Raw genomic sequence first — 12,776 nt, forward strand, 5'->3', positions numbered from 1 at the left:
TTTCTTTGTGTGAATGTCATTCTACACATTTGTAACTATTAGTCTACAACTTCCAATTCAAAACACGGGTGTTTTGATCATTGTCTGTGTGTGCAAATTGAAAGATTCAACTTTTCAAATCAGAGCTGTGAGTGTAAATTTTAACTTACAAATACAAATATTAATATGACAAGTTCTCACATTCAGATCTTCAACCTCTCGAGTTTTGCTACTGATTTACCTTTATAGTTTGGATCAGACTCCGAGTAATCAGAGAGAGAGAGAGAGAGAGAGAGAGAGAGAGAGAGAGAGTGGACTGTGGAAGCGCACAGCTGGAGCAGAGAAGCAGAACTACTGTTCAGGGTTTTAGGTCAGTTTCATCTGTAAAGATGCTTTTTTGTCTTTGTTTTTTTATTTAATTAATCAAGCAGCAGCACGTTGCTCATCAGTCATCACTCAAAATACTATATAAAGGACATCATTATTATCTGTTGTAATGTTACAGTAGGAATTTAGCTGAAAAAAATTCAGATTTTTTTTTATAGGTTAGGGGGAGCTACGAGAGACAACACCACAACCCTTACGAAAATTAACATTTTAATATTTAACTATAAATCCAGAGAAAATGGTTACTATTGTTTAACTGTGGTAACCAAAAATGTAAAATTATTTTACAAATGTATTTATTTAAAAATAAATACAAATCCATTTGTGTTTTCAACCTCTGCCATCTCAATATACTGTAGGAGTACACAAGCACATAAACATAATTTCTAGAACTGCTCTGTGTCACTTCATGTGCATTTTACTTATTTTGAGAAAACTATCATATACAAAGAGACAGCTTTTTAAAAAAAAACACCAATGTTTCAGGAGTTTATTACACAGAATACATCACATGCTTATTAGATAAATGTATTTAAGTTGATGTATATGCTTTCATTTATTATTCTTTAATTTTCACAAATTTAGAAAAGTAATTAAAAAGTACTCAAAAGTAATTAGTTACATTACTTTAATAAAGTAATTGAAAAAGTTACACTACTATTACATTTTAAACAGGGTAACTTGTAATCTGTAACCTATTAAATTTCCAAAGTAACCTTCCCAACACTGGTTAGTATTACGGTTTCATCTTTTTATTATCATTAACACTGTATTAGATGACCGCAATTTGAACAACTGGCGATAAATGAATACTGTCCAGCATAAAGCACAGTTTTTAGTAACAGTCTCAGGTGCGCACAGCAGAGTAGTTTTGTTTTGAGTCAAAACAGGGCGGAAAAGCTGGGAGGTTGTAATAGAGTGCTAAGGGAATTATTCAAATGAATATATGAATTAATTAATATTAATGTACCTCTGAAGGTTTTGATGTCTTCAGAAACGATTTGATGGCATTTTGTTTTCATATTTGCTCCAAAGCAGCAGTTCTCAATTCCAGTCCCGTTTCCAGGTGGGGCACCATAAATGGGTAGGACATGTAAAAGTATGCCTAGGTAAATGAAAAAGGTTTTTACAAATACACTTACATTTAAGGCTCCTGCATCAGCTCTTGCATCAGTTCCTGCATCAACAGCTCCTGCATCAGCAGCTCAGCCATGCCTTGGCACTGTGAAGATTGCAGCAGACACAGCAGATCCTAAGGTAACTAAGTAGTCAGTGGTTGTTAGACAAGGAAACTGTTTAGGTGTTTGTTACATAAGATTTTGTCTCTTATACTACCAGGTGACGCTTGAGGGTTGGCACAAAATGTTGGCGTCTGGTCCTAATGGGCTCACCAGCGCAGACAAAACATGGCTAAAGGAGGATGCTGAAAGGGGACTTTTTCAGAGGGCAATGTCTTATAAAGACAAGCACGGCAGCATGAGGTGGAAAATAAGTCCTGAAGGACAACATAATGTGGTTTCACCCTCCTGAATTTCCCAGAGTGGTGGAAGGGAAAGTCGCCTCAGCAGACTCCTTTTTTCAAAGTTCTGTTTTTTTTCTGGAGAGCAGTTGGAGTGTGGCATGACAGTCTTCAGTGCCCAAGGTCTGACTGCCCGGCACGTTCCAGTCAGAAGGCCTTTCTCTACCATTGTGGGTATTCGAAAACTCTCAGGCAGATCTGCTACATGTCTGGCTGGTACTCCATCCTGACAGAAGTCCTGGCATGCAACGCTTTCAGAAAGGCTGCAAAGGAGTCAGAGGAGCACTCCATCAGTCGGTTCCTCTCATGGGATGTGTGCATCCTTAACCAGCTCAGGCCAGCTCACAGAGCTGTGTTCCCTGCTGTCTTGACATTACGGTGAGTTCTCTATATAATTTCACAATGATTTGATTTCTGATAGATTCTGAATTTACAGACATCCAAACATGCTTTAATTTTAGGCGTAGCATGGACAAGCAGGTTATCCGCCTAATAAGGGATCGCAACATTGGCAACACCATGGCCAAAGTGCGGAGGCAGGTCCTGGAGAGCCATTGCGAGGAGTACATGCAAAGAAAGGACTTGTACACCACCCTCCTCAGCCAGTACAAAAAACCTGGGAAGATCACACGTAAGTTAAGAGTTAATTGTTTTCTTGAGCGTTTGCTAAAACGCTCAAGAAAACAATTAAGTCGAATATGACTGCAGATTTCCATTTGACTTCAGCACAGCAGGATCTGAAATCTCCCCTCCATCCACTCTCAAAGCTTTTTTGTTTTTCATCACCAATAACGAGCGGTCACTCAACTAGCTATGCTTCCCTGACTGACAGCCAGATATCAAACTGCATGTCAGCAAGTCAGACCTCAGCCATCATGTCAGGAGGATCACAGTTGGTGCCCAGGAAACCTGTGCACGTGTCCAGAGTGCCACTGACATCTTGAAGGGAGCAGCTGGGAGTGATGAGAACCAGGTGCATCTGTACACTGCGGCCATCGACCACTTCTGGGAGAACCAACAGAAGCACCTCGATTGCATCCAGGATCCACCGGGGAGAAACATGTACACCACCACAAGGTATGTGACCTGTAACGGTGTGCATCTTCAATGATACAGCACAGTGAGAAGGAGAAACAGCATGGAAGGCTTTCATTCTTTTCTGCCCAACATGACCCCTGGGCCCCACTGTGCTGCTGTCCCCTTTCAGGTGTATCTCCTGGAACACTGGAACTCTGACGGAGTCAGCGAGCGTCAAAGGCCAAAAAGGGAGAAAGCACATGGTATACGTCTCCTCTCTGGTACATCGGCTGAATCCAAGGTGTCAGGAAAAGGCCTCCTGTTCCTGCTGGGGATGAGTGGATAGGTTTGGAGTATCCGTTCTTAGTCATCATAGCCTTTCAGTGCTCTTGACCATTACGCTCAGACCAAAGAGACACTTCAAGTAGGTGAGGATGAAGATGATGAGGTCTCTGTTGCTGCGGCAGAGTAGGAAGAGGAGGAGGGCACGCTGGGGCAATGCTCTGTTCGGCCGAACAAGTGAAGATCCGTCCGAGGCATCTTTGGTGCAAAAGTTCAGCAAGCGTTACTCGGCTGCCACTTGGTTGACTCCAGAAAGAACCGTCTGATGTACTGCCTTATTAAACAGCTGTGGCTTCATCCTGGTTCTGGAGAAAAGGCTCAAAGGTCACCATTGAAGCATCACATCACCAAAATGTACCAGTGTGTGCAGCAGAGAGTAACTGTGGATGACACTGAACTCAGCAAACTCGGCATTCCAATCCTAAAAATGAATTAAAAGTGTGTTATACGGTTGAGTATCGATTGTGTTTTTAAAGATACCGTTGCCATTTCGATACTTTTAAAATGGCACCGGTGCCTAAACGGTGCCTGAACTGATACTTAAAAAAAAAAAGAGCCACAAAAAACTATGATAACATTAAAAATATTTAAACTAAACCCATAGCTTTCACACGCTCCTTGGATGCTCTTATTTCCCAAGCTTCCCTTACTCTAAGGTTAATAAATGTATTTTCATCTGGGTCATTGTTTTAGACAAAACCACACAATGTTTCTACTGTATCTTTATCAATCACTCTGATATTTAGTTAAAATGAGTGCTGTCTGTCACTGTCTTTAATCAGTTCTGTGAATGACTATGGTCATTCTTTATAAAGTTGCAACAATGTCGTTTGTAAAGTACAGTAGGCTACTGTAAAAAAAAAAAAAAAAAAAAAGTGAAAACAGAAAAACCGTAAAGCAGCCTGCAGCAATTAGAACGTAGCCTTTACACTTAACTTTGAAACTTTTAAACTGTCAGCAAATCTTTTTTGCTTTTTTTCTATTGTTTTACATGTTCTTGTTAAGAAGTACGGGCATGTAAACATGATCGGGGGAAAGTCGGCTCCGTCTGTTAACAATAAGTCCGGCCAGGGAGAAAACGTGCTCTGACGGCACAGATGTTGGCGGGACTCACAAATAACGGTGTTCCAAGCGAATAAGTTTTGTGAAGCGCTTTGTGTTTTCGTTTAACCACTGAATGGGATCCTCATCTGGTGGAATACATGGCCCCAGTAAGAACTGTTCCCACTCGTCTCGGCTGGACTCGCTGTAATCATCACTGAAGAACTGGCTCACCCTTTTCCGACGAGTGGGCATTGCATCCTCTTCATCGTTGCGGCTGCATCCGCTCCACTCGCATCAAGGAAAATAATGTTCTGATAATGTTCAAAAAAACTTTTTTTTTCTCACTTCTCTCATGTTTTCATCGAGAAACCGGAGATGTTTGTGCCGAGGGTCTAGGGCAGACGCGAGAAGAGGAGTTTTCACTGCATTCTCCAAGTTAGCCATGTTTATTCGTTGCTTGAGAGATGCCGCTACAATGTTCATGAATTCGGTCACTTTCTGTGATACTCCAAGGCATATTTGAAGTACTGTAGAAGACCTTAGGGGCCATTCACACATCGCGTCTTTTGCGCGCTCAAGTTCATTATTTCCAATGTAGGCGCGTGGTATGCACGCTCATATTGGAAGCGACGCGGCCGATGCGCACGCGGTGTGACGCCCCTGTTTTTTCCAGGAGCATCCGCACCGCAACGAGTTAAAAACATCTCAACTTTTCTGAATGCCGCAAGCGCACCGCAGGTCATGTGACAAGAACTAAACATTCAGCTTCATCCTTTCCCGTAACAACGTTGAAAGCTCAGCCAAGATAAAGGAACAGCTGATCATAGATGTATATGGATTGCCATTTTGAAATAAATTTAGCAGAGCTACTGAAAGCGATTTTTTGTGCTGCAAATCCATTTATCCTTTGCTGAAATTTCCGCGTCTCCATGGAGAGAGCACGTCATTGTTGCTTAGCAACGGCAGACGCCTCAGGAGCGCTTCTGCCCGAGCGCTTTGTAAAGAAGGAGAAAACGGGGCGCCTAGCTTTTTCCACACGTTTTTAGGCGCTGTATGCGAACGGCCCCTTATTCATTCATTAATTATTTTTTGCTTGCATACATCTTCAAATATGCCGTGGAGAATCACAGAGAGTGACCAAATTAGGTTTTATTGTGAACTTTATTTTTTTTTATTTTTTGGGAAATTCGAATATCATTTTTATTTATCGAATAATTAGAGCAGAACGAATATTTGAATGTTCGACTATCCGTGCACACCCCTAATGAAAATATTAACGTGCCTAAGACTTTTGCACATTAGTGTATGTATAAAGTACGTATTAAGTATTTTTAAATAAGTATAAAGTATGTGTTCATTGTGTTAAGGGTTAGATTGTCGCTGGAGGAAACAGCTATGGTGTTGAGAGGTGAACGGAAAGAAAACTTTACAGTAGATGGGAAACCGATTGCTCCCTTGTGACCTTTTGTAAACTGTATTTATGACAAAGAACTGCACAGATACAGATATTCTAACAATCTATCAATAAACACCTTATGTCCTCTGTTTCTGTTTGAGTCCGCTCACGCTGCTCCGCCGCAGTCTGCGGATTGAAGAGCAGGCTGAAATACAGGGAAGAGACAGGTCTGCCGCCCTTTTAATATGAAATTTAAGGGGACTGACTCAGAGGCGATCGCGAATTTGTGTACAGCTTATGGAGCTAAATGCTACATGCCGACCAAGAAAAGCCTAGTGGCGCCCACGCTTCTTGCATACTTTTCGGAGAACCAGGAAATATATTTCAATCGGTCGCTCAGGCATTTAGGAGGCACCGAAATCTGCGTTCTGATTCGGTTCGGTTAACATACCATAACATACCATTAACACACCATATTGGCACCGGGTTTCGGTACCCAACCCTAGTGTGTTACCAAGTTCATCAGGAGGACTCGTCAGCCACAAAAGACACAGATCAAGGTTTGGCTGTCCTCCGTCGTCATCAGAGTGTTTCTAGCACCAACCAGCCCCCAACGATCGAGCTTCCTGATGAAAAACCACTCACCAGCCTACCTACAATGCAGTATCAGGACATTGCATCTTTGGCAGGGACCATTTGAGCGCATTTAGAAAAAAGCTGTTGCAAACAGACATAGTGAAGATAAGCTACGTTTCATCACATTACAATGTGAATGATGGGATTCCAGGCAGAAGAGATAATTTCCACAACCACATTTATTAATTTTCCAAATAGTCTAAAGCATACACAAATTATACAAAAAATTATTACAAAATACTAAGAGCCAATTTCAATACTATATACAGATCACCAGAGTGATTACACTGTTAAACATAACATTAACGCAATCATTGCTTACTTGCAGACATTGTATTTTCTTTTTTCAACCATTTTAGGGGGGTGCACCGTTCCCGGAAGTACTGCAATACCGGGTCGATGCGTGGAGTGGACGGAGCAAGCCCCTATTCCATCTCCCAGCTCCAAAAATCAATTTAATATATGGTGCCCGGGTAGGGCACGTATCAGATATTAAACTGATAAGAACAGATACTACACTTGATCTTAGCCAAAAGGCCGAGAAGCGATACCTACAAACGGTCAATAGGAGGAGCCACATCCTTTGACATAGCAAATGTGACTATGGTAAGCTTTTACTTTGCTTATTTTTTTCTTTACTCAAATAGTTCTTGTGTACAATGCAGTTTTTAATGTACCTCAGACATGGCTTAAAGAATCATGAACCCCCCCCTTACTTGAGCACCCGGTCATTCACACCTCCGATTTGAAAGCGGTTAAAAACAATGGGTGTGCAAAGCTGCGATGAAGTGGGAGGGTAAAGCGTGGGACGAGGGGAGGTGACGATATGAGAAGGGGAGGGGTCCAACAACAAAAAGAACAAAAACTTTTTTTTTTTTTAATTTACTTTGCTCTCCAGTTGCCTTTGAATTTTTCATCATTATCTTTAGTTCATCTGAATAATCAATTTTGATTAGATGTACCACTGTATAAATTTGTGATTTATAAAGCAAGATAACTTTAGGAACTTGTTTGCATGTACAGATGCTTTACAGGAAAAGCTAGGAAGCATTGTAGGAAGCATTAGAGATTTATCATAATTATACAGTGGGAGAAATATTTATTTGATCCCCTGGTGATTCTTGAAGTTTGTCCACTTACAAAGAAATTAAAGATCTACAATTTTTATGGTAGGTTTATTTTAACATATAGAAACAAAATATCAAAAAAAAATCCTGAAGACAGATTATATAATGGTTAGAAATTAATGTACATTTCAGTGAGAGAAATAAGTATTTGATCAATACATGACTTAGCACTTGGTGCAAAAACCCCTGTTGGAAAGCACAGAAGCAAGACTTTTTGTAGTTGGTCACCAGGTCTGCATACATCTCAAACCCCGTTCACACCGTCAGCGACAGAGCGACATAATCCCATGCATTTTCAATGGAGAGCTGGCATCTTCCGGCACAGTGACGTTGGCGACGGAATGTGTGCATGTCAAACGTTGTGAGTCAAGCGTCAAAAGTTGAGAATGCTTCAACTTTATACAAATAAACAGTGAATTTCACGAGCAACAACCAATAGGAGTAAAAAAATCTGTCAGTGGTGTTCACACGTCACCATCTCGAGTGCAGGCAAGAGAGGACAGATTTCCTGAGCGTTTTCACTGTTTTATATGATTTGAGTAACCACATACATGGATATAAAATATGATGGCTCAAGTTGTTAATTAGGCTGTCTAATAAAGTGAGCAGTTTAGGTTAATGATTTAATGCAGGAGCACTGCACACCCCTCGTCACATACCCATTCGCAGACGCGAGCCCGAGCGCCGTGCAATGGCCGCTTTAGACTTTAGACAGCGCGGCCTGCCGATTGGTCGCGAGTCCACAGTGAGCCAATCAGAGGGCCGCGCTGTCTAAAGTTCAGACGGCGCGAGCCATTCAGAAGGCCGCACTGTCTAAAGTTCAACGGCGCGAGCCAATCGGAAGGCCGGGCTGTCTAAAGCTTGGGGATGTTGCGCTAGCGCTCCTCGTCCGTCATCCGAAGTTAGTTTGTTTGGTAAGTTATTATAATGTTAGAATATCCACGCAAAGTTGGTTTTATTCACATCAAGTCAGAAATATGATCGCGTTTGGGGTGGTGTCGCGCCGCTCGTGTCCGTTGTGAAGGTCGATTTTGGGGAAAAAAAAACTTATTTCCTTTACAATTAGTAATGCTAATAAATAAATACATACTCTTTTATATATAATTATATTTATCGCGATGATTAGTATTAGTAGTTGTTAGATCATTTTGCCAAAAATACTGATAGAAAAAAATGAATGCACTTTAAGTCACTTGTTTTATATAAAAGCGTCTGCCAAACGCATGATTGTCATTATACACATAGACGTGTGCGTGTGTATTTATATTTATATATATATATATATATATATATATATTTATATATATATATATATATATATATATATATATATATATATATATATATATATATATATATATATATTTATATATATATATATTTATATATATTTATATATATATATATATATATATATATATATATATATATATATGTGTGTGTGTGTGTGTGTGTGTGTGTGTGTGTGTGTGTGTGTAAATGTATTATGTGTGAATGTGTCATTCTACAGAAATTTGTATTTTTATGTCCCTAGCCTTTACAGGAATATTACAATTTGTTTTTAATATTTAAAAATAAAACAATGTGTTATTTGAACAATTAGACCTTCTTGCGCCATCAATATAGCACTGTGTTTTTAACTAATTATAAATAATTCCAAGCATCACAAAACTGCTTGCCCCCACAGCCATGTACAGAGGGAAATTGCTTTATTTTTAAGTACAAACCAGTTTTTCTACCTTTAAAATACAATAATGTATTCATATTCAGTTATCAGAAATTCAGACATTTGTAAAATGCATTTTTTAATGAAAATTGTCACTGGTGTTACCTTGTTTTCGTCTTTCACACAAAATAAATAAAACAATCTCCTGATTTCTTGCATTTTCATTATTTTTCTGACACTGAATACATATTCAGAAAAAAAAGACAAAAATGGTACATGTGGTCTTGAAATAATTGCACAAAAAAGCTAAAAAGACAAATAATTAAGCTGTCATTTATATGCATTCATAAAGTCAACAGGTAATCTTATAATCTTGTCTAAGTTTAAGTGTTAGAAAAATAAATGCATTTTAACACTTTTTGCCATTCCAAAAGTGGATGTTTCTGTAGAATGACCCATATATATCGTTGTGTAAGGCAAGGCAAGTTTATTTATATAGCACATTTCGTACTCAAAGTAATGAACAGTAAAGTGTAATGTACATGAAGACATGAAAAAAATCTAAGTCCATTAATAAAGAGGAGTGTAAAAAAAATGGAAAGGAAACCAAGTATTGAACACCTTCAAATTTATTCAATACTTGCTTGTGGACAAATTTTTCCCTGTATCATCATGGTGATTATAAGAGACTGTTTCCTACAGGTGTGTTAGACATGGATCCCTTGTTTCCCACCTTGTGCATTTTAGACACAAGTGTGCCACAAAATAGGCAACAATGCCTTCTTAAGGCTTCAAAGGAGGCCAAGGCACTGGCATCTCGCAACACATGCTATAATAGAAAGACAGGCCAGGATAAAAAGACAGCTTGTGAGGAAGGTAATATGCAATCGATGTGTTTCCACCCTATGTTTACACTGCAGCATAAACTGTTTTTTTGAGCCTATCATTAAAAAAAAAAAAGTCATTACAATTTATCTGTCTTCAGCCAAAAAGAGATGTCAGCCCCTTACCTTGACTCCATCAGAGGTGCAGTACCTTGGTCAGCTCCAGATTACATTTGGAAAATACAACGGCCAAAGTTTTAAATGGCTGATGGAGAACGATGTTGGCTACATTAAGTAGTAAGTATGCTGTACTTAACAGAAATAACGTTAATGAATAACCAATAATAACCAATTAATTATGTGATGTTTTAGTCTGCTTGATATGCACATAAAAGAACGTCGCCATCATGAAAGAAAAGCAAGCCCTGACGAGTGGGTAAAGGATCTCCTGCTGAGGTATGTGCAGCTGTTTCCACAGGTCTCCTGCCACCTCGAGATTAATGTGGACAGGGCCATTTATGGGCAGGGCCGCTTCAGGTCATTCACATTCCAGGAGATGTGGCAGTGGTACAGCCTGCACAAGTCTCTTCAGGCTGACCCACAAGCCGGGACCGACCACGAAAGGAAAATGGCAAAGGAGGCACACTGCTCTGTGCAGCAGTGGCTGGTGATGAAGGTGGAGGACATCACCACCAAGTCACTGAAGCGCTTCAGGCAGTACATTCTCGACAAAGAGGTAGGCTTTTTTTATGGTGCCGTTAAGAAAAAACAAGCCACAACATTTAATGCAAATGTCACCCACCCGTACATCACAGAAACCTCCACAGGACAGGGACCCTCCCGCAGCAGCTGCCAGCTCCAGCTCATCAGGGTCCAAAGGTGATAGTGGCTGGGCGGATGACGCTCTGCTGGTGGAAGCTCTCACCTCCTTTGAAAGACAAGGTTTATATCGCTTTATTAATGTCTTGAATTATTCATGTCATGTCATGAACCTTGTATTTATTAATGCAAAGTCCAAAAACACTGTGTGTGCTGATGACGACAACTGTCCACATTTAGCAGCTGGGGAAGCTGTGGGTAGAAAAAGGTCTCCTGAAAAAGAGACCCATCCGGATCCTCCAAAGAAGCCATCCACAGGCTACATTTCACCGTATGCTGTAAGTCCCTAGTTTGTACTGTACATCACAATTACCTGTTACCTCCCTGATTCCAGGTGGGACACCATAAATGGGTAGGGGCATGCAAAAGTATGCTTAGGTAAATGAAAAAGGTTTTCACTAATACACTTACGTTAAAGGCTCCTGCAGCAGCTCCTGCATCTGCTCCTGCATCAGCTCCTCCAGCAGCTCCTGCATCTGCTCCTGCATCTGCTCCTCCAGCAGCTCCTGCATCTGCTCCTGCATCTGCTCCTCCAGCAGCTCCTCCAGCAGCTCCTGCATCTGCTCCTCCAGCAGCTCCTGCATCTGCTCCTCCAGCAGCTCCTACAGCAGCTCATGCATCAGCTCCTCCAGCAGCTCCTCCAGCAGACACAGCACATCCTGAGGTAACGGTCTAAGTAGTCAGTGGTTGTTAGACAAGGAAACTGTTTAGGTGTTTATTACATAAGAATTTGTCTCTGTTATACTACCAGGTGACGCTTGAGGGTTGGCACAAAATGTGGGAGTCTGGTCCTTATGGGCTCACCAGCGCAGACAAAACATGGCTGAAGGAGGATGCTGAAAGGGGACTTTTTCAGAGGGCAATGTCTTATAAAGACAAGCACGGCAGCACAAGGTGGAGGAAAGTCCTGAAAGAAAACAGAATGTGGTTTCACCCTCCTGAATTTCCTGGAGTGGTGGAAGGGAAAGTCCCCTCAGCAGACTCCTTTTTTCATGGCTCCGTTTTCTTCTGGAGACCAGTCGGAGTGTGGCGGTACAGTCTTCGATGCCCAAGGTCTGGCTGCCCGGCACGTCCTAGTCAGAAGGCCTTTCTCTACCGTTGTGGGTATTCAAAAACTGTCAGGCAGATCTGCCACATGTCTGGCTGGTACTCCATGCTGACAGAAGTCCTGGCATGCAACGCTTGCAGAAAGGCTGCAAAGGAGTCTGAGGAACACTCCATCGGTCGGTTCCTCTCATGGGATGCGTGCATCCTTAACCAGCTCAGTCCAGCACACAGAGCGGTGTTCCCTGCTGTCTTGACATTACGGTGAGTTCTCTGCATAATTCCACAATGATTTAAACCTAACCCTAAAAAATGAAATTCTGAGATTTACAGGAATCCAAACACTGTGCTATAATTTTAGGCGTGGCGTGGACAAGCAGGTTATCCGCCTGATGAGGGATCTCCCGAGGGCAACACCATGGCCAAGGTATGGAGGCAGGTCCTGGAGAGCCACTGCGAGGAGTACCTCCAAAGAAAGGACTTGTACACCACCCTCCTCAGCCAGTACAAAAAACCTGGGAAGATCACACGTAAGTTAAGAGCTAATTGTTTTCGTGTCGCATATTACTGCAGATTTCCATCTGACTTCAGCACAGCAGGAGACCTCACTATAATAGGAACAAATCTCCCCTCCATCCAACTCTTAAGGTTTTTTTTGTTTTCACCACCAATAATGAAGTCTGCATCTGTGTGTTTTTTCTGCTTTTAGGGAATTTTTGCCAACAATTCCAGCGACCACCAGCGAGGAGAGAGCTGCCATGTCCAAAGCTGTTGAGAAAGGCCTTTCTCATCGCAGAAGCAGATAACATCGAGGACTACCGCACACAGATTATGTCTACTTTTGGCAAAGTCCTCAAGTACGACTCCACCAAAAAGGTAAATTAAACACAGTCTGACAAATGCAAACAAACAAACA

The 12,776-nt window shown here is 41.2% G+C and overlaps 1 protein-coding gene and 1 non-coding gene across 2 annotated transcripts; one reads left to right on the forward strand and one right to left on the reverse strand.

Moving 5' to 3' along the window:
• Positions 1–6,678: 6,678 nt before the first annotated feature.
• Positions 6,679–6,869, reverse strand: LOC132112463 (U2 spliceosomal RNA). The gene has a single exon (XR_009424960.1). It is a non-coding gene; the product is annotated as a U2 spliceosomal RNA (small nuclear RNA).
• Positions 6,870–9,862: 2,993 nt separating this feature from the next.
• LOC132103159 (uncharacterized) lies at positions 9,863–11,113 on the forward strand. The gene is made up of 5 exons (XM_059508024.1): positions 9,863–9,989; positions 10,099–10,234; positions 10,310–10,673; positions 10,753–10,879; positions 10,997–11,113. Exons 2-5 carry the CDS (start codon positions 10,206–10,208, stop codon positions 11,104–11,106), a joined length of 630 nt encoding a protein of 209 aa, XP_059364007.1. The 5' UTR covers positions 9,863–9,989; positions 10,099–10,205; the 3' UTR covers positions 11,107–11,113.
• The last annotated feature ends 1,663 nt before the right edge of the window (positions 11,114–12,776 follow it).

The sequence above is a fragment of the Carassius carassius genome, chromosome 2, assembly GCF_963082965.1.
Source record: "Carassius carassius chromosome 2, fCarCar2.1, whole genome shotgun sequence".
Lineage (NCBI taxonomy): Eukaryota > Metazoa > Chordata > Actinopteri > Cypriniformes > Cyprinidae > Carassius > Carassius carassius.

What these genes read in the sequence shown, in the direction of transcription:
- LOC132103159 (XM_059508024.1), top strand. Translation starts at nt 10,206, where the DNA reads ATGGAGAACGATGTTGGCTACATTAAGTA. An exon ending in GATGTTGGCTACATTAAGTA is followed by an intron (nt 10,235 to 10,309) that starts GTAAGTATGCTG and finishes GTGATGTTTTAG; the next exon opens with TCTGCTTGATATGCACATAA. An exon ending in CACCTCCTTTGAAAGACAAG is followed by an intron (nt 10,880 to 10,996) that starts GTTTATATCGCT and finishes GTCCACATTTAG; the next exon opens with CAGCTGGGGAAGCTGTGGGT.